At 56.1% G+C, this 27,750-nt stretch overlaps 1 protein-coding gene across 7 annotated transcripts in view; it reads left to right on the top strand.

Annotated features, from left to right (window-relative positions):
* PRR5 (proline rich 5) overlaps positions 1 to 27,750 on the top strand; it is a 71,424-nt gene that overhangs the window by 29,947 nt on the left and 13,727 nt on the right. For 3 of the 7 annotated variants that reach the window (XM_063622975.1, XM_063622978.1, XM_063622976.1), the window contains exons 2-4: positions 5,041 to 5,157; positions 16,808 to 16,888; positions 27,618 to 27,666. In XM_063622975.1, the coding sequence (XP_063479045.1) occupies positions 5,051 to 5,157; positions 16,808 to 16,888; positions 27,618 to 27,666 (237 nt within the window). In that variant the 5' untranslated portion in view covers positions 5,041 to 5,050. Of the gene's footprint in view, positions 1 to 4,752; positions 5,158 to 13,705; positions 13,797 to 16,807; positions 16,889 to 27,617; positions 27,667 to 27,750 lie in introns of those variants that run through there. The other 4 variants (XM_063622974.1, XM_063622979.1, XM_055252104.2 and 1 more) reach the window with 3 other exon arrangements.

The following is a 27,750-nucleotide window of genomic DNA, read 5'->3' as shown; positions in this document are numbered from 1 at the left end:
CCCTGTGACTGTGTGTGGATTTTTTCTGTGCCCTCATAGGGCAGTGGTGTCACCCTCCTCGCCCATCTCAGGGAAGGGATGGGATGGCCTGGATGGCAGAGACTGTGGGGACAGAGCCAGGCACTCCCCATGGCTTTCCGTGCCCAGCACGTTGCCAGGCCTCTTCCTGGGTGTCCGGGACTGACCAGGCTGCTCCGCAGGGTGCAGAAGGCACTTTTGGGTCGGCTTTGAGGGAACACCAGGCTTCGCCACCAGGGGGCAGAAGTGCCTCTCCAGAGCAGGCAGTGCCTGGGAAAGCAGTCAGGGCGTGGGCAGCTGAGGTCAGCACCTGAGGGCCATTCCCCGGGGAGAGTGGGCGAGATGGAGGCTGTCTCTCTCTCCCGCCCAGCCTGCAGGGCTCCAGCCTCAGCTCCGCCACTTGCTGACTCTGATCTCGGACATACGCCGCGGCCTCTCTGGGCCTCTGTTTCTCTGTCTGTAAAATGGGACTGGTCTCCCGCTTGGCAGGCTTGTGGGGATGAGACGGGGCAGTATGTTTAGTGGCCGCCCCTGTACCGTGCCTCTAGTACCCCTCCCTGGGCCCCGAACTGGCCCCTTCAGGGGTATGCTGTCTCCTCCCTTTGGCTGGCCTGTGTTCCGCAGATCATGATGTCACTTGTAGTGCTGGTGGACTGGAGCTCAGAGGCCCGGGTTCATGAGCTGCCCTGACTTACTGGTCTGTTCCTGTCCCTGGGTGTCCAGCCGGGGCTGAGCCAGGCTTAGGGATTGCCGGCCCTTCAGAAGGATAGTTCTGAGGATATCAGGGTCCCCCTTGGTGACTGAGGGGGTCCTCTACCAGCTCCCGACACCCTGCTGGCCAGGGGTAGTTTGGAATGAGTTTGGGTCCTGGGGAGGAGAGGACATGGTGGATGTCATCGGGCCTGACACCTTCCTGGAGCAGGGGCACTCTGGTGGCTTTGGGGATGTGTGAATGAGTCTAGAGTGGGGGCCACTCTGGTGGCTTTGGGGATGTGTGACTGAGTCCCTTTGTCTCTCATTTCCTTAACAGAGGGGCATTTCCCTTCCCTGGTCTCAGACACAAATGAGCCCTGCCCAGGGTATCCCGCCACAATAAAATTGCTGGGTCCCTCAGCCCCCTCATCAGACCCGGAAAGCCCCACAAGTGAGAGGAGAGCCGGTGGGCACCTGGAGGCCTCGTGCCTGCTGGCAGGGGCAGTAGCCGGGTGGGAGCTGTCACGTGGGGCTCAGGCCCAGCAAGACTGTCATCTGATGCTTCAGGGCGGCCAGAATCCGGGTTTCTGTGTCAGTCTCTCCGTTGTAAAATGTTGGCCGCATGCAGTTTGGTTTATTGTCCTCCAACGCTGCAGGCCACACAGAACACACTTAGAGGCTGGACTCCGCCCTTTGTCCACCAGTTGCCCCCTGCTTTGAGGGTTGAGGGTTTGTGACAGCTCTGTCCCCTCGTGGCCTCTACCTGGGGTTTCTTGCCCCAGGGGCAGCCCTGCAGCTGTGCCCTCTCTGCCTGTCACGGCCCAAACCCAGAGCAGCAGCACCTTTGCTTGAGCCTCCATTGCCCCCCTGGCACTGGGCTGTTGGGTGTAGACAGATTTTACACATCTGTGGCTGGGGCCAGGGAGATGTTATAGCTAATTCCTTAACGCTGACTAGAGATGCCTTTTTTAAAGATCTCTTTAAAATTCCTCAGCCATCCCCACCTCCGGAATTTCTGGCTGGCCGCTTCTCCCAGATGCCTGCAGCATTCCCAGCCCCCTGTTTCCCTCCTCCTGCCTCCCACCTCGGGCTGCCCATTTCTCTCTGATTTCTTATCCCCAGTAGTCAGGCCTCCCTCTCTCTCTGGAACTGGCCTTTCCTGTCAGCCAGGCCCTGCCTGTGGTCAGCAAGCTTGGGACCAGGCTGTGCTGAGCCCACAAAGCGAGTCCTCTCCTGAGAGCCTGCCTCCGGCCTGGGAAACCGTTTCATCCTGCCTGGATCCCCCGCGGTTCTGCTTTGCTGCGTTTACACCAGTGGCCGTGACGGAAATTCTCCCTCACATCTGTCCAGCCTGGGCACTTTTATGAGGCGTTTTCACCAATGGGGTCCAATGCAATCTCTTCATTCTTATGAGATAAATGTTCATCCATCCGTTAAACCAAATATCTATGAAGCACCCAGTCCGTGCTAAGCACCGGGACTGTAGCAGTGAACAAGTTGTTATGGTTCTTGCCCTCCTGGCTTATGGCATAGGATGGAAAAAAGTCATCAGGTGACAAAAGGACGCCCCCTGAGCCTAATTGAGAGTGAAGGCGGTTAGAGACAGGGGCAACTAACTTCCCTGAAAGACGTTCTAGGGCAGGGGAGAGACCCGCAGCTGGGGGGCAAGCAGGTCTCAAAGGCCCCTCTGAGGAGTCAAGGATCTGGGCTTTATCCTCTGTTTTCATTCTTTTCAGAGACAATTCAGTACATGCTTTAGTATTTTTATATGTTTTTTGTTGTTGTTTTGGTTTTGGTTTTTTTTACAGCAATAAGGTAGGAAATCCTTGTCTGGCTATGACATTTGGTTTGGGATCTAAAAGATACAGTGTTCCCATAAGTTTGAGAGCGTGGGCTGGGCACAGTAGTTCATGCCTGCAATCCTAACACTATGGGTGGCCAAAGTGGGAGGACTGCTTGAGTCCAGGAGTTTGAGACCAGCCTTGGCAACATAGCAAGACGCTGTCTCTATTAAAAAAATTTTTTAAAATTAGCCAGGGAGCCGGGCGCAGTGGTTCATGCCTGTAATCCCAGCACTTTGGGAGGCCGAGGTGGGAGGATCACCTGAGGTCAGGAGTTCAAGACCAGCCTGACCAACGTGGTGAAACCCCATCTCTACTAAAAATAAAAAAAAATTAGCCAGGTGTGGTGGTAGGCACCTGTAATCTCAGCTACTCACTAGATTGAGGCAGGAGAATCACTTGAACCCGGGAGGCAGAGGTTTGCAGTGAGCCATGATTGCACCATTGCACTCCACAGGCGACAAGAGCGAAACGCCATCACACACGCAAAAAATTAGCCAGGCATGGTGGCACATGCCTTGTAGTCCCAGCTACTCAGGAGGCTAACATGGGAGGGTTGCTTGAACCCAGGAGGTAGAGGCTGCAGTGACCGCAGTGGTGCCACTGCATTCAACCTGGGCCAAAGAGTGAGACTCTGCCTCAAAAAGAAAAGAAAACGTGTAAAGCACTTGACAGTTAGTTTATAAAGCACCTGTTGCTGCCTGTGGGCCCCAAGCTGCCTGTGAGATGAACCGTTCCATCCCACTTTACTGATGAGCAAGTTTGTCTGTTTATGGCTCTGTCTCCCAAAGACGATGGTATTTATGTCTAGAACACAGGAGGTGCTCAGGAGACACTGGTTGATTTGCACTAAACAAAGACTCTTCATGAGGCTCTCTTACGTTCTATTTTATTTTATTTTTTATTATTATGATGATGATTTTTGAGACGGAGTTTCGCTCTTGTTGCCCAGGCTGGAGTGCAGTGGTGCGGTCTCAGCTCTCTGCAACCTCTGCCTCCCAGGTTCAAGCGATTCTCTTGCCTCAGCCTCCTGAGTAGCTGGGATTACGGGCATGCACCACCACGCCCGGCTAATTTTGTATTTTTAGTAGAGATGGGGTTTCTCCATGTTGGCCGGGCTGGTCTTGAACTCCTGACCTCAGGTAATCCGCCCACCTCGGCCTCCCAAAGTGCTGGGTTTATAGGCATGAGCCATCACCTCTCTCTTACATTTTATATGGGGCCCTCCCAGCTCCTGGAGCTGTGGCTGTCACTCCCCCCATCTGATGGAGGGGTCAGGTGAGCCTTGTGGGAATCCCAGAAGCTGGGGACTGGGAAGGGCCCTGTGCAAGGGGCTGGACGCTCCTTGGTCCAGGTGGTGAGGCCCAACTTTGCCATTTGTTGATTGCACAACGTTGGGCAAGTTATTTCACTCTGTGAGCCTCAATGTCCTCAACTGGAAAATGGGGAGAAGAATAACCTCTACCTCACGGAAGCAGTTCATGTTAGTTCATGTGAAATCAGACATCTAAAAGTGCTCTGCAGAGCAGGCAGGAAGCACCAGCTGTGCCCTGCCTTCACTGGGATCACTCTGCCCCCACCACAGGGACTTGGGAAACTGCTTGGTTTTACCATCCAAGAGACCTGGGGGTGGGGGATGAGGAGCAAACCCTCTACTTCTTCAAGCCCTCACTCCAGCAAATCCTCCAGGCAGCCAGGCAATGCTGAAGTCTCCCTCCAAGGGGGTCTAGGCTGAGCCCGGGTGGAGTGGGTTCTTGGGCCGAGGTGCCTGGAGGGGACTGAAGGCCTCTACCCAAAGTCCTCATGAGAACTGGGTGGGGGAGCCTGTGTTCAGGTGAGGGGTACGGAGGCACCTCTGTGGCACAGCCTTTGCGAGGAGGGATGTGGAGGGAGAGACCGCTGGGGCCGGGGTCGCTGGACATCGCGTGGGCGAGACCGCAGTGCTGGGCGGGGGGCGGGCCCTTAGGCTTGGGCCCTGCGCCCTGTGCGTGTTGGTTTCCTGTGGGCACGTGGGGCCCTCGGAAGAGGGGAGGAGGGTGAGCACGTCCCCAGAGGGCAGACTGAGCGGGGCGTCGTGGCAGCTGCGGCCGCGGAGACGCCGGCTCCGCCTCTTGTACACGCCCCGCTGGCCTGAGGCCCCGCCCCGCCCGCGATGCCCCGCCCCCCCGGGGCGTCGCGACCCGCCCCTCGACCCGCCCCTGGCCTCCGTTTGCGCCGGGTCTGTGCTGGCCGCGCGCCTGGCGCTCCACGCTGAGCCTCTCCGTGCAATGATTAACCCGGCGGGGCGGCCGGCGCGGGACCCGAGACTGAGGCGCGGGGCCGGGGCGGGACCCCGCAGAACCGCTCGGCTTCCTGCTCTCGACCGAGTTTCCGCGTAGAGGGCGCAGCGCCGGCCCGGGGCCCTTGGCGCGGCGTGGCGCGGGGCGCGGCGTGGGGCGCGCGTGGGCGCGGCGCAGGCTGCCCGGGTCACCATGAGGACTCTCCGCAGGTTGAAGTTCATGAGTTCGCCCAGCCTCAGTGACCTGGGCAAGAGAGAGCCGGCCGCCGCCGCGGACGAGCGGGGCACGCAGCAGCGCCGGGCCTGCGCCAACGCCACCTGGAACAGGTAAGGCCGCGCCCTCCCGGCCACCCGGAGGTCCCGGAGCGAGGGGAGGGGACCCTTGAGCCGTCCGCGGGCTAGGGGCCGCCCCGAGCCAGGAACGGTGCCAAAGGCGGCGCGGCGCTTCACAGTTTGCAAAGAACTTGCCCCGCCGGAGTGGTGCGGGCCTGGAGGAAAGTTCAGTGCAGCGTGGTTCCAGAACCCAGCGAAGGGAGCGAGGCCCGCCGGCGCCCGGGGCTGGCCCAGAAGCGCCCGGCGGGTGGGCGGCGGGGTGGGCCGGGAACCCGCGTGCCCGCCTCCTACCCGGGGTCTTTCCATGTCTCCACTCCGGTGCTCGTGACAACCCGGGAGGCTAACGGAGCAGGAAGTATTTTTCCCATTTTGCGGCTGAGCACAGGGGCCTCGGGGCTCAGTGGGTGGGTCGCGCAGGCTTCCTGTGTCTCTTTAAGGTCCCTTAGGCTTTCCCTTGAGAGGCCCCCTGTCCTCCAGCTGTCAGCGGGGGTTGCGGCAGCTGCGAGGCATTCTTTAGAGGACCCTCCTCCAGGGGTCATACCCAGACAAGCAGGGGCCTGGGAAGCCCCTTCTCCCAGCTTTGTTTGAGGAGCAAGGCTGGGATCTGGAAAAGAGACGGTTTATTTAGTGGAATTCCCCAGCGTCTCTGCTCCCTAGGAAAATGGGGGGCAGGAGAAAGTGAGGCAGGCTGTTCGGGGGAGGCAGTGGACGCTGTTCGGGGGAGGCTGTGGACGCTGCCCCTCTCGCCCCCACACCTGGCAGTAAAATCTTGCCAGATGCTCCACCGGCTGTGGTCTTGGCCACCAGAAACCCGGCTGTCACTTGGACATACGTTATTTTCAGTTCATTGAATGCATTGTGAGCGTCATGGTGGGCTCAGGGCTGCCAGCGAGACCCTCTTCAAACGTGGTCTCTTCTGTCTCTGAGTTGCAAACGGCTAGAGTGCTGGCACATGCCTGCCTCCGTTTCCCTCTCCGTCAGTGGGTATTCACATTCCTCCCTGTGGGGAGGGCTGGTGTGGGAACAGTGAAGTAAGGACTCCTGTTGGGAAATCTCACTAACCCAACGACTGCACAGTGTCTTAAGAGCTGTGTTCTCCACCAGGCACGGCGGCTCACACCTGTAAACCTAGCACTTTGGGAGGCCAAAATGGGAGGATTACTTGAGCCAGGGAGGTCGAGGCTGGCATGAGCCATGATGCCACCACTGCACTCCAGCCTCGGTGACAGAGCAAGACCCTATCTCAAAAAAAAAAGAAGAGCGGTGTTCTCCTCCTCCAGTATTGAGATGAAAGCCATCTCTCTCTCCTTGTTTCTCTGCCGTGATTTAGAGGAAAGAGTTAAACAGATTTATTTCAAATCCCAACTCTGCCTCTTCCCTACTCTGTGGTCTTGAGCAAGTCAGGTCCTCAATTTCCTTATCCGTAAAATGGGCGGATAACAGTACCCACCTCATGGGGCTGTTGTAGGGGTGAAATTTGAACGTGCAAAATGAAGCCCTCAACACAGTGCTTGGCACATAGTAAGTCCTCTGTACCTCACAGCTCAAGCCCAGACTCACGCAGGGGACCCGTGTCGGGGTGTCCCTGTAGGGATGGCGTTTGGAGGGCTCCACAGGAGCCAGCCAGTTCCTGAGCACCCACTGACAGCCACTTGGTGAGCTCCCTCCCACCCCTGAGCTGGGGCGTCTTGCTGTAGGTCCCCAGACAGGAGGGGGCACTGGCTGGTTGCTGTCTCAGAGGGCTTAGACACTGCCCTCACCCCACCTTGGGTGACCCTGGAGTGGACTCTGAGTCTCAAGTGTCTTCTCAGAGCTCAGGGAGGCCTCAGGGGGACTCTGCCTGAGTCCCCCCCTCCACCAGATTTCACTCAGCAGCCTGGCAGATTGCAGAGAAATGCCAGCCCCTCCCCATAGCACCTGCAGGGCTCCAGGTCTCCCAGCCCTTAGGCCTGCATCAGCTCCCACCGCCCCAGGCAGCAGGGGCATGGCTATTTCCTGCGCTCCTCTTATGTGCCAGGCCCCGGGCCAGCCCCATTCACCGCCCTTAACTGACTTTGCCACTCTCCTAGCCCAGCGAGGTATTACCAGCACCCCCCACCGAGAGATGCAGAAGGGCAGAGAGAGCACCCAGGAGACCTGCCCAGCTCATCCATCACCTGCACAGGATGCAGCAGAGCCTGCGTCCCGGCTCTCCTCCCCAGCAAATGTGGGAGATCGAGCCAAGAGAAGGCAAACTGCCTTCCCCAGCCAAGTCCCTGAGTGGAAACTGCAGGGGGCAGGGCACCCCTTCTGGTCCCTGTCTGCATGCTCCCGCTCCTAGCGGTGCTCCCTGCCAGGGCCCCCCAGGACAACAGATCTGTGCAGGGTTGGGGACAGGCATGTCATTCTGCAGAGCCTGGCTTGCCCAGCCGTGTACTCCTCATTGTGAGTCCAAGACACACCCCCTTTTATCTGTGTGACTGTATTAGCTTCCCAGAGCTGCTGTAACAAAGACCACAGACTAGGTGGCCTAAAACAGCAGAAATTTGTTCCCTCACAGTTCTGGAGCCAGAAGCTTGAAGTCCAGGTGTCGCCCCCACCACAGGCTCTAGGGGAGGAGCCTTCCCTGCTTCTTGAAGCTTCTGGTGGCTCCTTGGCTTGTGGCTGCATCACTCCAATATGTACCTCCCCATGGCTTTCATTTCCATGTCTAAATCTCCCTCTCCTTTCTCTCTCTCTTTTTTTTTTTTTTCTTTCTTGAGATGGAGTTTCACTGTTACTGTCCAGGCTGGAGTGCAATGGTGCGATCTCAGCTCACTGTAGCCTCTGTCTCCTGGGTTCAAGCAATTCTCCTGCCTCAGCCTCCCAAGTAGCTGGGATTATAGGCGCCCACCACCATGCCCAGCTAATTTTTGTATTTTTAGTAGAGACAGGGTTTCACCTTGTTGGCCAGGCTAGTGTCGAACTCCTGACCTCTGGTGATCCGCCCGCCTCAGCCTCCAGAAGTGCTGGGATTACAGGCATGAGCCACCACACCAGGCTCCCTCTCCTTTCTCTTGTAAAAACACTGGTTATTGGATTTAGGGCCCATCCTTAGTTAAGGATCATCTCCAGATCCTTAATTAAATACCGCTGCAAAGACCCTATTTCCATCAAGTGTAAGGCTTGCTCTGTCATGAGAACTGAGTCATTGATTGATTGATTCATTCATTCATTCATTGATTCATTCATTCATTGACTGTGCCAGCACTGGGCTGCTCAGGGCATAGATTCAGTAGCGAACAGTCTCCTGGAGCTTAGAGTTCCCAGAGGGAGGCATTGGTAAATAAACAAGGAGATAAGTAAATGCAGGTGGGCTTGGTGCTGGGAAGAAGGCAAACCAGGGGCCCTGGAATGCTGAGCATTTCGCTGCGGTCTGCCTTCCATTCTTTCCTCCACGGATGTTGATTCTGTAGGTGTGCAGGAAATGTTTGGCTTTTCTCTTTTGAGAGAGGGTCTTGCTCGGTCACCTGGGCTGGAGTACAGTGACACAATCATGGCTCAGGCAGCCTTGACTTCCTAGGCTCCAGTGATCCTCCCGCCTCAGCCTCCCAAGTAGTTACAGGTGTGTGCCATCACGCCGGCTAATTTTTTTTTTTTTTTTTTGTATTTTTGGTGGAGATAGGGTTTCACCACGTTGCCCAGGCTGATCTCAAACTTCTGAGCTCAAGCAATCCACCTGCCTCAGTCTCCCAGAGTGCTGGGATTACAGGCATGAGCCACTGCAATTGGGCCAGGAAATGTTTGTAAGGGAGCCATGGATGCCGGGCCGGCCTGCCGGCTGGGCCCCCCTTACAGAACATAAACCAGGACTGCAGAGGTTGTTTCCTGAGTGCCCACTCCTTATTTATTGGTCAGGTTTTGCCCCTAGCCTGTGACAGATCTGCCGCCCAGTGCCAAGGCGGCAGAGATGTGTCCCCATCGAGCTCTCCCAGGCAGGTGGGGTGACAGATGAAGATACGAAGGCTGACCTGCCATACCCCTGACACCCTCATCCTTATCCCCTTCCTTTCTTCCTCCCTCCTCAAGGGCCCCTGTCCCTGTTCCCTGCTAGATCCCTGGCAGCTGCAGTTCACTCCTCCCTGGGTCTAGCCTCTGTGCCCCTACGGGGCTTCCAGCCATGAAGGCTGTGCTCTTGGGCTGCGGGGCCAAGGTGTACTTTCACATCTTCCCGCTGGAGGAGGAGAAGGAGGTGGGACAGGAGTGGCCGGCCACTGGGGCGTGCCCTGCAGGCAGAGCTGAAGTGGCCCCAGGGAGGGCCTGTGTGGAGGAGGGCCTGCACGCCAGCCTTAGGAGCCAGGGCATGAGGGTGCCCTGCTTGGGGGCTCCAGCAGGGTCAGGCGGCCCCGTGACCCCTGACTAGGCCCCAGCTGCCAGCGTGCCCTTGGTGGGCTCTGTGCTTGTGCCCTAGGCCTGGCCCCAGCCTCTGCCTCCTGGCAGGGATACATCTTGCCATCCCCTCCTGCCTCTCCCAGCCCCAGAGGCTCTAGAGAAACTCCCAAAAGATGCCCCAGATCCAGAGCGGGCCCCAGAATGCCATGAGGGCATGTGGGCATACCAAGCCCTCTGAGCCAGTGCCCCGCCAGTTGCCCTCACCTCTGTCTGGGGATCCCCAGCAGAGCTCACCACTGCAGAGACCCCAGCTGGGGGTGGGAGGAGCTCCCCAAGCCCCACCCCTGCAGTCCACCCCAACACAGACCCCTCGATGTGTTTGGGCCAGAGGGCCTCAACCATGATGGGACACTTCCTCCTTGCCAGGCCTGTGTCTCCCAAATGCTTGAGGCTTTAGAGAGCCGGGCCCACCTTCCGCTTAAAGTGGAGGCCCAGGCAGGCAGGAGTAGTGCGTGGCCCCAAGATGCCAGCCTCGTGCAGGGCCGTCGATGATTCAGTTCTCACTCCGAACAAATCTACCTCCAAGGCTGGGGTGACTGTCTTCAGCCTACAAATGGGGAAACCTGGCCGGGCGTGGTGGCTCATGCCTGTAATCCCAGCTACTTCGGGACGCTGAGGCAGGAGAATCGCTTGAACCCGGGAGACGGAGGTTGCAGTGAGCCGAGACCGCGCCACTGCACTCCAGCCTAGGTGACAGAGCGAGACTCCAACTCAAAAAACAAACAAAAAACAAATAGGGAAACCGATGCCAGAGGAGGAAAGGCACTCGATCAAGATCCCCTGCTAATGTCAGGGCCCAGGGTCTGAACCTAGGTCTCACATGGGGCCGGGACACAGGGACACATGTGCGTTCATGTCCCAGGTGGGGCCAGGGCGAGATGGGTGTTGGTGGCAAGAGCTGGCTTCCATAGCTAGGGTCAGAGCACAAGGGCAGGGCCCTAAAGGACCTTGTCTGCACTCCCTGGTCCTGGACAGGAACCAGCTGAGGCTGTGACCACTCCAGCCACCTGCCCCAACCCTGCACCCGTGTCTCCCCCAGCAACACTGTGCTCCCCATTACACAGCAATAGTACCACCTACACCCTGACCTGTACTGGGCCCTATGGATGAGCTTTCATTCCCCACAGTAACCTTTAAGGTGAGCTCAATACTCTCGTTTTGCAGATGAGCAAACTGAGGCTCAGAACGGTACAGGGAGGTAGCTCATGCCTGTAATCCCAGCACTTTGGGAGGCCAATGCAGGTGGATCATCTGAGGTCAGGAGTTCAAGACCAGCCTGGCCAACATGGTGAAACCCCGTCTCTACTAAAAATATAAAAATTAGCCCAGCATGGTGGCAGGTGCCCGTAGTCCCAGCTACTCAGGAGGCTGAGGCAGGAGAATCACTTGAACCTGGGAGGTGGAGGTTGTAGTGAGCTAAGATCATGCTGTTGCACTCCAGCCTTGGGGACAGAGTGAGACTCTGTCTCAAAAAAACAAAAAACGGTACAGGGACTGCCCAGGTTCATGCAGTGAGTTGGGACGGAAGCTGGGATTCAACCTAGGTCTCACTGGAAGCACGTGCTCATGGTAGTCTCTGAAGGCCAGAGGATGTTGGCTGAAGCCTCCAGGCTGGATGGAGGCCTGGGGGCAGTGAAGGGGCCTGTGTTCGGCTCCCCACCACCCCTGCCTGCTTGCTCTGGGTCCCAAGCTCCCTGCCCCTCGGAAGCAGCCTGGGCAGATTTCTTGCCCTAGCTCCCAGAACCTGTGACCCTGAGGCTTTATGTGTTGAAAAGGACTTTGTAATCACAAGGGTCCGTGTGAGGGAGAGGCGGGGGTAAAAGGGACAGAGATGCAGTGACGGGCACAGGGAGCTTGGAAGGTGTCACGCTGCTGGCTGTGAAGATGGAGGAAGGGGCCCTAAGCCAAAGAATGTGGGCACCTCTGGGAGCTGGAAAAGGTGGGGACAGGTATTTCTCCCCCTGCCCGAGCCTCCAGAAGGAACGGCCCCACCAACACCTTGATTTTAGTTTAGGGAAACTGATTTAGAACTTCCAGGCCAGGCACAGTTGCTCACACCTGTAATCCCAGCACTTTGGAAGGCCAGCGCAGGCGGATCACCTGAGGTCAGGAGTTCGAGATCAGCCTGGCCAACATGGTGGAACCCCATCTCTACTAAAAATTCAAAAATTATCCAGGAATGGTGGCGCGCACCTGTAATCCCAGCTCCTCTGGAGGCTGAGGCAGGAGAATTGCTTGAACCTGGGAAGCAGAGGTTGCAGTGAGCTGAGATTACACCGCTGCACTCCAGCCTAGGTGACAGAATGAAACTCCATCTCAAAAAAACAAACAGAGAAAAAGAACTTCCGACCTCAGAACCGTAAGAGAACAAATTTGAGTTGTTTTCAGCCACCGAGTTAGGGGTAATCTGTTATGGCAGCCACGGAAACCCACACACTGAGCTGCTTTTTCCTCGCGTGTACGGTGGTACACCACTCTGACCCCCTACCCGCAGCCCCTCCCCACCCGGCCTCATGCTGGGGAGGTGGAGGGTGGAGGTGGGATGTGAGGCGGGTGGGCAGGCAGCCAAAGGGAGGCCGTGGGCATGGCACTGTCCCACCCCCCCTCCCATGGCCTGTTCTGGACAGACGGGGCCCCTAGATCAGCCCTTAGGGCCTCAGCCCTTCCTCTTCAGCCCAAGCCCCAGTGGCAGCAGGTCTGAGTACTGCCAGGCACCATGGAGCCTCCCTAAGGGTCCTCCCCTTCTCTCCCTCACCTGTACCTCCCCAGTGCTCAGGAGGGGCTGGCCCCCCTCCTGGGATGTAAGGCCCTGCCCTGGGAGGGCACGGCCTGCTGGGGCTGGGGTGCTTCCTAGAGGCGACGGTCCACATCTGGACAAGGGAGGTCATGGGCCGTTTCCACTCGAGCCCTCACCCAGAAGCCACGACATTTACACATGCCCCAGGTGGGCCTGTCTTTGCAGGGCCCGGAGGGGCAGCTGGGGTTTCGTTTCTGTTTTGGGTGATGACAGGTCACATGAGATCCTCCCACCCTCCTCGCCCTTCCTCCATCCCTGAGTGGCCCCCAGCGAGGCTTTCTTGTTTACCAAACACCCTTACCCCACCTTCTCCCGAGGGTTTGGGTGGGGTGGAGAGGAGCAGAGGTCCTGAGCGCCTGGGGGTGGGGGAGGGGCCTCTGCGGGTGCCAGGCTGTGTGACTCTGTGTCTTCTCCTGTAATCTGGGGGCTGGTGGTTAGGTGACTGAGAAGCCACAGAGTAGGTGGGCCCAGGCCGGGTGTGGCCAAGGTGTGGTAGATACAAGCCTCTCCCTATAGCTTCACAGGAAAGGCCGCAGGGCAGGGCAGGGCAGGGCAGGGCGTGCTGACCTTACAGCACCCCAGGCGGTAGGCACTGTACTGAGAAGTCCATTTTCCAGATGGAGACACTGAACCACTGCGTGGTTAGGTGGTAACTTGGCCGAGTTACCCAGCCCAGAAGTGTAGTTCAGAGTCCACAGAGGGAGGAGGCAGGGGTGGGGAGCGTGGATGGGAGACCATCCAGGGCGATGAGCCCAGGAGAGGCTCAGGCCTCCGCGGAGGGAAGGGCGTGCCACACCGTTCGCGGGCAGGTGTTCGCGGGCAGGTGTTCGCAGGCAGGTGCTCACTGGGCTTTGCTCTGTGCAGCCAGAGTGTGAGGCCAGGTGGGGCGTCGGGAGGTCTAACCGAAAGCCAGGTAGACACTTCCTCCATCCCGCAAAAAGAAGTAGCGAGCTCTCCCACACAGCTGCGAGGGAGGGCAGGTGAAGGGCGAGCCCCAGGCAGAGGGAACAGCGGGATGGAGGCCCCGGGGCAGAAAGAAACCAGGGCAGCTCCAGCCTGGGGCCTCAAGTGGGTAGTGAGGAGGGCAGTGTGAGTGACGCCAGACCCAAGAGGGCCGCAGGTCAGAGGGAGAACCTCATCCAGAGGTCCCGTGGTGTAGGGTCACCTCTGGCAGGGCGACCAGAGTGGGCTGGAGGCCCCCAGGGGAGTTAATGAAAAGGAAGGAAGGACAGGCTGCTCAGGGCAGGTCACTGAGGACAGCAGGGCTGAAGCGTGGGGCCCACTGCGAGCCTTGGAGGCCCTGGCTACACCACTGCACTGTCCCCTCTGCCTGAATTGGGTCCAGCAGTGGCTCCACCATCTGCTGTAAGGGAGGCCTGGGCTCCAGGAGAGAACTTGGGAAGGTGCCTCTGAACCTCCATCCAGGGTATGGGGACAGTGGCCAGGAGTACCTCCACCCGCCATATCCCAGAGGCTCTCCCAGCAGATGCAGGGCTGGGTGGAGCCGGCCCTGGCATCTCCACTGCCTCCAACCCACCCCAGCAGCTGCCACAGGGCTGGGAGGGCGTCTGCAGCTGCCAGGATCGTAGGGTGGCTGCCGTTGGGAGACAGCTGGTTTCCTAGCGGACTTCCCTTGGGATTTTCAACTTTTTTTAGTCTGAAAATGGGGGCAGGGGCAGCTCTACTGTGACATAGTTGTGGGACTGGGGTCACCCCAGGGCTTCTCACAGGGGAGCATCATCCCAGCCATGAGGGGATGACCAGCCACCAGCCTCTCCCCTGGGCCGGCTCATCCTTCAAACTCTCTGGGGGTGGCACTCTCACGATTCCCGATTTACAGACAGGAAACAGAAGGTAGAGAGCCCGTGTCCCCAGACACGGGACTAAGGAGCATTCCGGTGCAGTCGGGCACCCCAGGCCAGGGATACGTACCTGGCGTGATCTCGGCTGGTGCCCGCTGAGAAGCTGATGAAGCCCTGGGCAGAGCTGGGTCTCAGTCTGTGGCCGGGCCAGGCCAAGCACCAGCTGTGGAACCTGGCATAGCCCCCATGCTGCTCAGAGCCTCCTTGAAGCATGTGGGATATGCGGCCTGTGACCCTGCCCTGCGCCAGGGAGGACGGGGAGGATGGGGAGGATAGGGAGGACGGGGAGGATAGGGAGGACGGGGAGGATAGGGAAGATGGGGGGACGGGGAAGATAGGACGGGGAGGATAGGGAGGACGGGGGGATGGGGAGGATAGGGAGGACGGGGGGACAGGGGGGACGGGGAGGACAGGGAGGATAGGGGGGACAGGGAGACCCGAAGCCCTAGCCAGTCCCGGCTCCGTGTGGGGGTGCTTCCTGGGAGGAGGAGCACAGGGGAGTTCAGGTGCACAGGGGTCCAAGATACCAGCTGCTCTGTGACCTCCAGCAGAGGACTTAGCCACCTGGGCCTTGGTTTTCTCATCTGCAAAATGGGGGGCCAAGTCACAGGGAAGGGTGGAGTGAAAGCAGATGAGGACGTTAGGAGCACGGTGGCAGCTGCCTGCTTTGTGGTGGGGGCAGCATCGTGTGGACAGCTGTCCTCTCCAAGGTGAGAAGTGTGGTGCCAGTCTGCCATAGGAGCCTTAGAGCTGCAGCCAGGTCCTGGGTGGGAGGTGGCTGTTGTACCCAGACCTGGTTCTCACCCTGAGGACCTCGTGGCCAGCAGCAGGCACTCATGACCAGGAAAGTGAATCAGCGAAGCGCTAGTGGAGAGCCTGCACTGGGAAGGGAGGGGTCGGAGGTCAGAGGGCTTCTTGAAGGTGGTGGCCTCTGAATCAAGATGAATAGCTGCTTGCCTCATGGATAGGGACGAGAAGGGCCTTCCAGACAGGAGAGGCAGTTGCTACTAAGACCCAGAGATGTGGCGCTGCCCGGAGGGTCCTGCAGCCTCTGGGGTGAGAGCTCAGGATGCCCGGGAGTGTGGGGAGGGGCCGTGTTGGGAGGAGCCTGGATGCCGCCTGCAGGACCTCAGGCTGTGCCCGCTGGGCAAAAGCCCTGGGCAGGGAAGGAACTGCGACCTCCACAGAGGGTGGATGTGGTGGAGAGGTGGGAGGCCAGCTCGTGTCATCCAAGGTCCAGGCAAGCCAGGAAGGGATACGGGGAGAGCTCTAGGAGGTAGAAATGGGCTGGACTTCCCTACCTCAGGTGATTCGCCCACCTCAGCCTCCCAAAGTGCTGGGATTACAGGTGTGAGCCACCCCGCTCGGCTTAATTTTTGTATTTTTAGTAGAGGCAGGGTTTCACCATGTTGACCAGGCTGGTCTTGAACTCCTGACCTCAGGTGATCCACCCATCTTGGCCTCCCAAAGTGCTGGGATTACAGGAGTGAGCCACCACGCCTGGCCTGTTTTTGGTTTTTGTAGAGGCAGGGTCTCACTATGTTGCCCAGGCTGGTCTTGACCTCCTAGTCTCAAGCAGTCCTCCTGCCTTGGCTTCCCAGAGTGCTGGGATTACAGGCGTGAACCACCATGCCCTGCTCTGCCACAGCTACCTTCACATCACAACAGTCACGTTGAGCAGTTGTAACAGAGACCGGTGACCCATGAAGCCTAAAAGATTTGTTTTCTATCCCTTCACGGAAAATGTTTGCCAGCTCCTGCCTTAGAGAGTTTTGTTTCATTTTGTTTTGTTTTGTTTGGTTTTTTTGAGATGGAGTGTCACTCTATCGCCCAGGCTGGAGTGCAGTGGCGCGATCTCGGCTCACTGCAAGCTCTGCCTCCCGGGTTCATGCCACTCTCCTGCCTCAGCCTCCTGAGTAGCTGGGACTACAGGCGCCCGCCATCGCGCCCTGCTGATTTTTTGTATTTTTAGTGGAGACGGGGTTTCACCATGTTCGCCAGATGATCTCGATCTCCTGACCTTGTGGTCCACCCACCTCGGCCTTCCAAAGTGCTGGGATTACAGGCGTGAGCCACCGCGCCCGGCAGCCTTAGAGAGTTTTACAAACAGGGGCAGGAAGCATGAGGGGGTCGGGAGCCCCACAGTTGGCTAGGGATGCAGTGATGCTCCTGAACTGGGGGTGGCCCTGGAGGTAGAGAAGGGACAATAGTCCACAGGACTTGGATGTGTTGGGGGGTGGGAAGGGTGCAGGGGTTTCCTGGTTTCTGGCCTGGGCAAGGTGGGGTTAAGAACCCAGAAAGGAAGCTGTCTGAGGTTTGGCTGCATAGTGTGTGCAGAGGACACGGGAGCAAGGTCCTGGGGCAGTGACCAGAGGGCATCTGGTGATACAGGCTGGGCTCCAGCAGGGCCGGGCTGGGGGGTGCAGGGCCTCGGAATTGAAGTGGGTATGAGCAGGGTCCTGCAGGGATGGCGATCCTGCCCTTCTAGGAGAGAGGGAAAGAGGAAGGGGGCTGATGGGCAACCAGGGAGCTCTCAGACCTCAGGACCGCAGCGTTCTCTTCCCTCTGCCCACAGCATCCACAACGGGGTGATCGCCGTCTTCCAGCGCAAGGGGCTGCCCGACCAGGAGCTCTTCAGCCTCAACGAGGGCGTCCGGTGAGTGCCTGTCCCACCTTGGGCCAGGGTCCTTGAGTGGCAGGGAGGGCTAGGCCCAGAGTTGAAGGCCCCAGCCAGGCCCCTGACCCACCAGCCACGCCTGGGCTTCCTCCCCTAGAGGCCATCTGTCAACAGGAGAGCGAGGCCCAAGTTAGCAGTGGCCGCGGGGCTAGGACGTGGTTTCCCGAGCTGCCATGTGGGCCGTGACCTCCACAAACCACTTCAGGCCTGGTGGCCCTGCGCCCCCACAGCCCCAGAGAAAGTTCTTCAAGGGGAAACAGGGTGGGACTTGGACAGTGGCTGGAGATGACGCCGACGGCCCCCACTGGTGCTGAGCATCTTGAAGGATATTTATTCTGTTAAAGAGGAAGGACCCACCTGCCTAATGACGGGAGTGTCATTCCCGGAAAAGCAATTCCAGCCTTGCCAAACACCCCTCATTTCCTGTGAATAGCCAGGAAATGAGGATTGCGAAGCAGCAGGCTGGACACACACCCACCAAGCTGCTGCCCCAAGCCAGGTGGCAGGAGCTTCAAGGGAGTCTAGGGTTGCCGTTTGTAGTGGAGGAGGCCAAAGCTCAGAGAGGTCAAGTGACTCGCCCCAGATCACACAGCTGCTCCAAGGAGGCAGTTCCCAGCTCTGTGCTATTTCCTTTGGCCCTGACCCTGTTACCTTGTCCCTGTGTCAAAAGAATACTGGCAAAATAGGCAGTCACCCTTCCCCTTGTTATTCAGAAGAAGAGTGAGTGGACTGGCCAGACTTTCATATGCAGGCGCCCCCCTCCACCCTGTGTGGCAAAGCTGAAGGGGCCATTACATGTGGGTAAACTGAGGCCCAATACATGCCACTTGTTCAGGGTGTCCTGCTTTTCTCTGGCTTATCTGGCCCACCGCTGGGTGGGGCTCCGGGAGCTCAGTTTCCTGATGAGCCTCTGCTTCAAGAAACAGGAGCCTAAAGGATCTGCCGGGGTGCGGGTTGGTTAGGTTTTTGAGACGGGGTCTTGCTCTTGCCCAGGCTGGAGTGTGGTGGTGCAATCTCAGCTCACTGCAACCTCCGCCTGCTAGGCTGAAGCAACCCTCCCACCTCAGCGTCCTGAGTGGCTGGGACTACAGGTATGTACAACCATGCCCGGCTAATTTTTTATTTTTTGCAGAGATGGGAGTCTCACTACCCAGGCTGGTCTCGAACTCCTGGCCTCAAGCCATCCTCCCGCCTCTGGCCTCTCAAAGTGTTAGAATTACAGGTGTGAGCCACCATGCCCGACCAGCTGGGTATTTAAGCAACAAGAAAAGGAGTTACTTTCAAATTTACGAATCCAGTGGCACGCACAGTCCCCAGCTTTGGACATCCTTCTCCCCTGCCCCTCCTTGGCGTGAACAGCATTGGTAATTGGATGATTCTTGCTGCTGCCTCTCCGCAGGGCTGACACAGAGCAGGCGGCCTCCCCAGGAGTGTGTGCTGGGGGTGGGGACACAGAGAAGCTGCCCTGGGCCCCAGGCTCCCCTCGCCAGCCCCAGGATTCTACCCAAGAAATGGGTAAAAATCGGGGGCTGTGTTAAACTTTGAGCCCCTGGACAGTTAGGTTATCTGGGGCAACTTCTTTTTAGCCAGTTCAGAATGAAGTGCTGGAATGTTTAAGGAATAATAGCGGGGTCTTTTTACTGAAGCCTTGTTCTGTGCCAGCCTTAGACCAGGAGTTTTTCACACCAAACCCGTCCATGGCCTAGAGCAGTGGCTCATGCCTGTAATCTCAGCACGTTGGGAAGCCAAGGTAGGGGGATCGCTAGAGGCCAGGAGTTTGAGACCAGCCTGGGCTGAACATGGCAAGACACCTTCTCTATTAATATGTGTTAACGTTTTTTAAAAGTCAATTAAAAAATACTCATCCACTCTTCACTGCAGCCCTGAGGAGTGGATGCCTTGTTATCTCCATTTTACAGGTGAGGAGTCTGAGGCACAGAGCGGTTGACGTGGGTTGCTTGAGGTCACAGGGCTAATAATGAATAGAGCTGGAGCTCAAGCCCCTGACGTCAGGGCCACTGGGTTGTTCAGCCTCCTGCCCTACCCTGGCTCTTCTTCTGGACGGCGTGGCCACATTAAATTCAATGACATTAGCCTGGGCACAGTGGCTCACCGTGTAATCCCAGCACTTTGGGAGGCCAAGGCAGGAGGATTGCTTGCGTTCAGGAGTTCAAGACCAGCCTGGGCAACATGACGAAACCCTGTCTCTACCAAAAATACAAAAAATTAGCTGGGCATGGTGGCAGGCACCTGTAGTACCAGCTACTCAGGAGGCTGAGGCATGAGAATCATGTGAGCCCGGAGGAGGAGCCTGCAGTGAGCCAAGACTGTACCACTGCACTTCAGCCTGGGTAACTGAGTAAGACCCTGTCTCAAAAGAAAAAAAATGAAATGACTTTAATTATGCATTAAATCCATAATTGGTCACTAGCTTTGATCCCATGAGAGAGTCAAGTCTGTTACTAGAGACATTGATTACACCAGCATCCAAATGGTCCCCCCACTACCCTTTTTTTTTGAGGTGTAGTTTCACTCTTGTTGCTCAGGCTGGAGTGCAGCGGTGCCATCTCAGCTGACTGCAACCTCTGCCTCCCGGGTTCAAGCGATTCTCCTGCCTCGGCTTCCCAAGTAGCTGGGATTACAGGCATGCATCACCACGCCTGGCTAATTTTTATATTTTTAGTAGAGACAGGGTTTCACCATGTTGGCCAGGCCGGTCTCAAACTCCTGACCTCAGATGATCCACCCGCCTCAGCCTTTCAAAGTGCTGGGATTCCAGGCGTGAGCCACCATGCCCGGTATCCAGGAGATTTTCATCACCCCAGCAAGAAAGCTTTAGCAGCCCCTCCTCATTATCCTTTCCCCAGCCCTGGCAATGACCACAGACAGCTTTCTGTCTGTGGATGTGCCTATTCTGGACATTCTATATCGATGGAGGTACAGCGGGTGGCCCTTCACGCCTGGCTTCTCTCACTCAGTGCAGTGCTCTTGAGGTCCGCTCAGGGAGGAACACGTACCCTTGCTTCGCTTTTACCCTTTTTTTTTTTTTTTTTGGAGACGGAGTTTCACTCTTGTTGCCCAGGGTGGATGCAATGGCGTGATCTTGGCTCACCTCAACCTCCGCCTCCCGGGTTCAAGCGATTCTCCTGCCTCGGCTTCCCAAGTAGCTGGGATTACAGGCATGTGCCACCACGCCCGGCTAATTTTGTATTTTTAGTAGAGACGGGGTTTGTCCATGTTGGTCAGGCTGGTCTTGAACTCCCAACCTCAGGTGATCCACCTGCCTCGGCCTCCCGGAGTGCTGGGATTACAGGCGTGAGCCATTGCACCCGGCCTGCCTGCTTCACTTCTTTTCATGCCATGTCATATTCCATTGTGTGTATGGAAAGCACAGCATATGCGCATCCACCTCGGCTGATGGACGTGGATTCTTTCTACCTTTCGGCTGTGATGAATAACGCTGCTGTGAACATCTGTGTGCAAGAATTTGTGTGGATGCATGTTTTCATCTTTTTTTTTTTTTTTTTTTTTTTTTTGAGACTGAGTCTTGATCTGTCGCCCAGACTGGAGTGCAGTGGGGCGATCTTGGCTCACTGCAACCTCCGCCTCCTGGGTTCAAGCGATTCTTGTGCCTCAGCCTCCCGAGTAGCTGGGATTACAGGTGTGCACGACCACGCCTGGCTAATTTTTATATTTTTAGTAGAGACAGGGTTTCACCGTGTTGGCCAGGCTGGCCTTGAATTCCTGACCTCAAGTGATCTGCCAGCCTTAGCCTCCCAAAGTGCTGGGGTTACAGGCCTGAGCCACCGCACCTGGCCTCATTTCTCTTAGGTTCGTATACCTACCAGTGGAATTGCTGGGTCCCATGATAACTCTGTGGTTATCTTTTTGAGGTACTCTTGCCTTTCCCACCGTGGCTGTACCATTTCACTGTCCCACTTAGCAGCGTATAAGCAGGGCGGGAGAGTTCAGTTTGTCCACGCTCTCACCAACACATGTTAATTTCCAGTGCTTTCATTCTGAGAAATGGCATCTGTTTGTGGTTTTGATTTGCATTTCTCTGATGACTGATGATATTGAGCATCTTTTCAGGTGTTTATTGTTCATTTAGATATCTTTGGAGAACTGTCTGTTCCCATCCCTTGCCCATTTTTCAGTTGGGTTATTTGTCTTTGTATTATTGAGCTATGAGAGTTCTTTATATATTGTGGATCTAGAGTCTGTTAGATACTCGTTTGTAAATCTTTCCTCCCGTTCTGTGAGCTGTCATTTCACTTTCTTTCTGTGTCCTTTGAAGCACAAAAAGTTTTAATTTGTATAATGTCCAGTTGTCTAGCTATTTTCTTGATCCCTTCCTTTGATCACCTTTCTTCCTCCTAAGGTACAGAAATGAACACACTTTGTATAATCATTTTTACAGGTAGAGAAAAATCTTTTTTTTTTTTTTTTTTTAAGGGACTAGGTCTCAACCTGTTGCTGAAGAGCAGTGGCGTGAACATCGCTCACTGCCGCCTGCAACTTGTGAGCTCAAGTGATGCTCCCACCTCAGCCTCCTGAGGAGCTGGGACTAAAGGCGTCCAGCACCAAGCCCAGCTAATTTTTTTTATTTTTTGTAGAGTCGAGGTCTTGCTCTGTTGCCCAAGCTGGTCTCAAACTCCTGGGCTCAAGCAGTCCTCCTGCCTCAGTGCTGGGATTATAGGCATGAGCCACTGCACCTGGCTGAGAAAACAAGAAAAAAATCTTAACAAATAAGTCATTCTCTGTCCAGAGGGCTGCGGATTTAAGGACCCAAACCTCTTTTTATCTTGATGGCTTTGGAGACATTATCCCTGACATGTCATTATTATGTGACCCACCCTCTTAGACAGAATCTGAGGCCCCGGGCGCCCTCGTTGTGCTCAGCCATGAAGTCCATTTCCCCTGTGCTTAGTGGCCTGGGCTGCTATGTGCCGCCTATGTTGTCCCTGCAGAATACAGCCGGGGTGTCTGTCTGGGGCAGCCTCTCTTCTAGCGTCCCATGTGGCTCATACTGTTCTGCCTTTGACCGTGAGAAGCGTGCATCTGAGTCCTCAGGGTAGCTCAGGAGCTCATGGACAGGAGCTGGGGCCACCTGCTCCCTGCAGGCCCTCTCCTGCTGGCTCCTGGCCAAGTCACAGATGATATGTCCCTACCCAACTCCAGCAGCAGGTCCTGCTGGCCTAGCTGCACCCAGGAAGCAGCAAACCCCCTGGATGGGGTGTCCCAGCCTCTGCTTTCTGGCCCTGCAGACCCTTCCCACAGCTGTCTTTCTTGAGGCTGACATCCCATGTACACCCAGGCCGTCCCCTCTGTGGCCTGCTAGCCCCTAGGGCCTGGGATTTGCTGCAGCTTCATCCCCTGGGCTTCCCTCCTGTGATATGAGTCCACCCACACCTCCTCTTCTCCCTCCCTGGCATGATGTCCTCTATTCCTAGCATGCATGGGGCTGGCTTGGGGTTCCCCTTAGGGAGTGGTCCCCTCCCACTGTCAGGGAGCCCATGCTCAGCTCAGCTCAGGCCAGGTGGCCATGCCCGCAGCCTGTCAGCAGCAGGTCTCACGTGCAGGCCAGAGGTGCTGTTTGGATTTAAGCTACTTGACTTTGAAGTTTCCCACAATCCCGGACTGGGCAGGCCCTCTGTTCGTGTCCTATAGGAAGGATGCCTGTTTTTCATCTGCAGGACTAGGGCTCCAACCTTGGGTTCCCTGGTCCAGCCTTTGACTTCAACTGTGTGCTCCCAGAGCCTCAGTCTCCCCATCTCTGGAACGAACATGGTTCTCATCTTGTAGGGCTTTTGCATGGCTGGAGTTGGTGTGCGACCCCTCCCCTGCCTGGAAGGGGTCTCACAGGTCAGGAATGAGGGGAACCCAGGTGCTGGCAGCTGCCAAGTGGAAGTCGCCCATCCATTTAGCATTCATTGTGAGCACCCACTACCTACAGGCTTGAGAGGTGGACGAGGCCTTTGGCAGCATTCCTGGCCAGGGGCAGTGGGGCCCGAACTGGCCACTCATCCTCAGCCTGTGGTCAGTTCAGATCTGAGGCCGCGTCTGTGCTCTCATTGGGGTCCGGGAGAGTTGGTGGGAACAGTGTAAATGGGGGTGATGCTCAGCCAGTGATACCCCTCACCCCTGTCCAGAAAAGGAGTGCGCTGAGTTCATTCACTGTGAGCTGCGGGGTGAGAGGAAATGTCAGAAGAGGCAAGGGGAGCCTGAGGGGTGGCCAGTGGGTTGGAGCCGCCCCAGGTAGGGCTTCGTTAGGGCCTCCCCGGGATTTCCAGCCCTTGTGAGCTGAGGGGCCATTTGGTCCTGAAGGAGGCATTCATTTATTCATTTATTCCTTTGTCAGCATTCACGCCCGCACTCATCATGGGCAGGAAGAGGGCCAGCACTCATCTGGGCTCCAGCTGCTCCTGATCCCAGTTGACTCCGGGACCCTCTGTTACCAGTGGAGAGTGTCCAGGTTCTTGGTGCTTTGAACAAAGAATTGAACAAAACACACAAACAAAGCAAGGAAAGAATTAAGGAACAAAAGCAGAGATGTATTGAAAACGAAAGCACACTCCCCAGGGTGGGAGCAGGCAAGCAGCTCAAGGGCCTGGTTACAGAATTTTCTGGGGTTGAAATACCCTCTAGAGCTTTCCCATTGATTACTTGGGGTACACCCTATGTAAATGAAGTAGTGGCCCACAAGCATTGTGATTGGTTGTGGAAAGCGACCAATCAGAACCTGAAGTGAAGCACCCTATGCAAACGTCCGATTGGTTGTGGAAAGTGACCAATCAGAAGCTGAAGTTACGAAGTTATACTCCTATGCAGATGAAGACTTGGCCCAACCAATTGTGGTAGGGGACTAATCAGAGGTCCTTGCAGTTTTTCATCTGCCGTGCAGAAAAGAGGGTTGCAAAGGAAGTAGCGTCTGGTCCTTTTGTTACTTGGGCATGGAATATTGGGGACTTCCTTTGGATTTAGTTCTAGGAAGTCAGTGTGAATTGGCCTTAGGTTCCCTGCCTCCAGACCCTACTCTCCTGCCTCACCTCCTGCTGTATGTTCACATGGATCTCAGGCCACAGACAAGGGTGCCGAGGCCCAGACAGGGAAGGGGTCTCGTCCAGAGTCACATGGCGTGCTAGCAAGCACTGGGGCCTGCCCTCCAGCCCTGACTTGCTGAGCAGACGCCCTCAGGCTCAGCCTCATGCCTTCTATGAAGACCCTCCCTTCTCACCTGGTGCCCTGCTCTCTGGCATCACCCAAAGTGGCCCTGCAAGTAATGCCTGCGGTAACTTTGAGACAGATACTGCATGGACGTGGGGATCACTCCATGAGGTTGAGGTCACAGCTTGGTCCTTGGAGGACCAGAGGACAGGTCCCGGGGACAGTAGGAGAAGGTTGGGGGGACGGCTGGGGCGGGGGCTGCCTGCCAAGGGTCACTCGGGGCACCAATGTCTGTGATCACAGGATGAACCTCAGCCTTGTTAATGCCACTGCGCTGATTTCACAGTTGTGCAAGGGAGGATGTTAGGCCTCAAAGCCAGTCCTGCTACTAAGAGAAGCTGCTGGCCAGGAGCAGGGCCAGGCTGCAGGGCTGGAACCACTCAGCTGCGCTGTTAGCCTGAACCTCAGCTTCCCCATCCATAAAATGGGGACACTAACATCACCTGTCAGGTGGCTGTGAACGGAGGCCTGTGACTGGCCTGCCTCAGCACTGCCCACAGAGCTGTGCAAGAACGTTAGTATTTTGCCCCGTGCTTCCGTGCACCTGCAGTACTGCCCGATCCCCAAGGTCTGGTGATGGCCCAGTGCAGGAGCAGGAGCCACCCCCATCCCAGCACCTGAGTGCTGGTTCTCTCAGCCCAGGCCACGTCTTTGGGCTTCACTTAGCTCTCAGATCCCACACCTCATAGCATGGTGGGGGCAGCCAGCCCTGAACTGGGGTCCAGCTTACAGCTTCTCCAGGAATATAAAGTACAGCCACCCCAAAAGGGCCTCTGAGGACTAGAGCATGCACTCACTGAGTATGGGGGGATGGTATGTTTATTGCACCTCCACCAGCCCCCCCAGATCCATGGTTGAGAGAGCTGACCGGAGCAGGAACAGGAGACTTTGTCACCCTCCGACTCCTGGTGGCCAGGGGCACAGTGAAAAGGATAGGCAACTGGCAGGAAGCAAGCCTTATTTGGGCTTTTTTTTCCCAGCATGTTGCTTTTGAAAACTCCAGCCAGTCCTCTCTTTGCGGCACAATGCAGGGCTTCCAAAATGACTACACACTGAAACTGTGCGATCTTAGTAAACCACGGGGAAAATGACAATTGTTCCGTAATCTTTAAAAACTGTTTTTTTGTTTTTTTTTTGAGACAGATACTCTCTCTGCCACCCAGGCTGGAATGCAGTGGTGCAATCTCGGCCCACTGCAACCTCCGCCTCTCGAGTTCAAGCAATTCTCCTGTCTCAGCCTCCCGAGGAGCTGAGATGATAGGCGACCACCATGCCCAGCTAATTTTTGCATTTTGCGCCCACCACCATGCCCAGCTAATTTTTACATTTTTAGTAGAAACGGAGTGTCACCATGTTGGCCAGGCTGGTTTCGAACTTTGGACCTCAGGTGATCCGCCCACCTCAGCCTCCCAAAGTGATGGGATTACAGGCATGAGCTACTACACCCGGTCAAAGCCTGTCAGAACATTGAAAGCTGTTGTACTATTGGTCTATTGGTTATAAACATAACCAACATATTTTACTGTTTGGTTGTAACCATACAGAGAAATGAAAAAGATTGTACAGTAAAATGAATATTTAGTGCCCTATAATTTAAAACATTGGGGCCAGGTACGGTGGCTCACGCCTGTAATCCCAGCACTTTGGGAGTCCGAGGCAGGTGGATCACCTTAGGCCAGGAGTTTGAGACCAGCCTGGCCAACATGGTGAAACCCTGTCTCTACTAAAAATACAAAAATTAGCTGGGCGTGATGGTATGCGCCTGTAAGCCCAGCTACTGGGGAGGCTGAGGCAGAAGAATCACTTGAACCTGGGAGGTGGAGGTTGCGGTGAGCCAAGATCATACCACTGCGCTCCAGCCTGGGTGACAGAGTGAGATTCCATCTCCAAAAATAAAAATAAAAAATAAAACAGTGGGAACATAGTATTTTGAGTAGTGTTTGCCGTTCAGAACATGATCGTTTTTCACTGATTTGCTGCACTTCCATCTGTGTTGGCCAGTTGCTTTTTCTTGTATCCATTTTTACAGAATGCCACGTGGGTTTTACACTGGCAGACAAGGAGGTAACACAGGTCACACTTTGCTGTCTGTGCATGAACTGCTGACAGATACTCAGGGACCATCAGAGACTGACTTTGAAAAAAGTGTTGCAATTGGTCAGTGATCATTATACACATCTGTTATCTACATTTTGATTTGTGGACTGGAGAGCGGGCAGCAGAGCTTGTACTTTATGCAGTTACCCAGTTAATGTGCCGAGAACCGAAATTTGAACCATGCGGTTGGGTGACTGCTGTTATTTAACTTAACCAGGATAACTGAAACTTGTATGTATCAGAACCATGCAAAGGGAGGACTGCCTATAATTCAGGACTGATTAGAAAGTTTTCCTAGGCGGGGTGTGGTGGCTCATACCTGTAATCCCAACACTTTGGGAGACCAAGGCGGGTGGATCACTTGAGGTCAGGAGTTCGAGACCAGCCTGGCCAACATGGTGAAACCCCGTCTCTACTAAAAATACAAAAATTAACCGGGCCTGGTGGTGCACGCCTGTAGTCCCAGCTACTCGGGAGGCTGAGGCAGGAGAATCGCTTGAACCCGGGTTCACCGCAACCTCTAGGTTGAGATTGCGCCACTGCACTCCAGCCTGGGTGGCAGAGCAAAACTTCGTCTCAAAACATAAATAAATAAAAAAGTTTTCCTAAAGAGAATAGCAATCTAAAAAGTAAGATTTCTGATGTATTTGGTTCAGAATGTTGGGAGGTCATATCTGGGGCCTCAGCGCTGACAGTGCCTGTGTGCTTTCAGCCTGGCTGGTGTGGAATGTGGTGCTCCCATTCTCTCAGGCTCTGGAGGTGTGTAGGGAGGAAAGGAGGAATTGTCAGTGTTGACTGCCAAGGAGGAGGTTCAGATCTCAGCTCTGGCGTGTCCCATGTGGCCCTGGTCTGGTGTCTTGACCTCTGTGAGCCTCTCTTGCCTCCCCTGTAATAAAAGGGGAGCCGCAGTGAATGTCTGCAGCTGGGTTGGTGAAGACTGAGTGAGCTTCTTTGGAATAAAGAGTAAACACTTGGGAAGAAGCTCTGCAGGGGGGTAGAGGAGGAGCCCGTGGCATCCGGGATTTGGGCAGGTGGAAGGCAGGAGCGAACCAAGTGTTGCAGGCCCAGCCCTGCCAGGTGTCTCTCCAGAGGGTGTGAGACTCAGAGGCCACTGTCTTCCCTTTGAGGACCCCTTGGCTTCCTCTGCTGTGACATGAGTGCAGGGATCTAGTTGACGAGCCGCCACTGCGGACCATGGAGGCTCCGGTTGTGTGGCCGACCCAGCCCCTGCAGGTCTGGACAGGTGGGACTTGTCCACTCCCCATGTTTTTGGGCTGAGCATGCTGGTCTCCCACTGCCCAGGAGGCCCCACTCCAGTCCCTGGGTCCCCCATGCCAGTGCCGTGTGGTCTGGGACTCACTCTTGTCTCTCCTCCCACCCACAGGCAGCTGCTGAAGACAGAGCTGGGATCCTTCTTCACGGAGTACCTGCAGGTAGGTGGGTCTTGCTCCAGCCAGGCTGGGCCTGCCTCATGAACCAGCCAGAAAGCACAGGGGCTCACCTGCCCCTGGGGGTGT

Source organism: Symphalangus syndactylus, chromosome 18 (assembly GCF_028878055.3).
Source record: "Symphalangus syndactylus isolate Jambi chromosome 18, NHGRI_mSymSyn1-v2.1_pri, whole genome shotgun sequence".
NCBI lineage: Eukaryota > Metazoa > Chordata > Mammalia > Primates > Hylobatidae > Symphalangus > Symphalangus syndactylus.
Note: the sequence above shows the minus strand (reverse complement) of the source record. Positions and strands in the feature narration are given on the sequence as shown.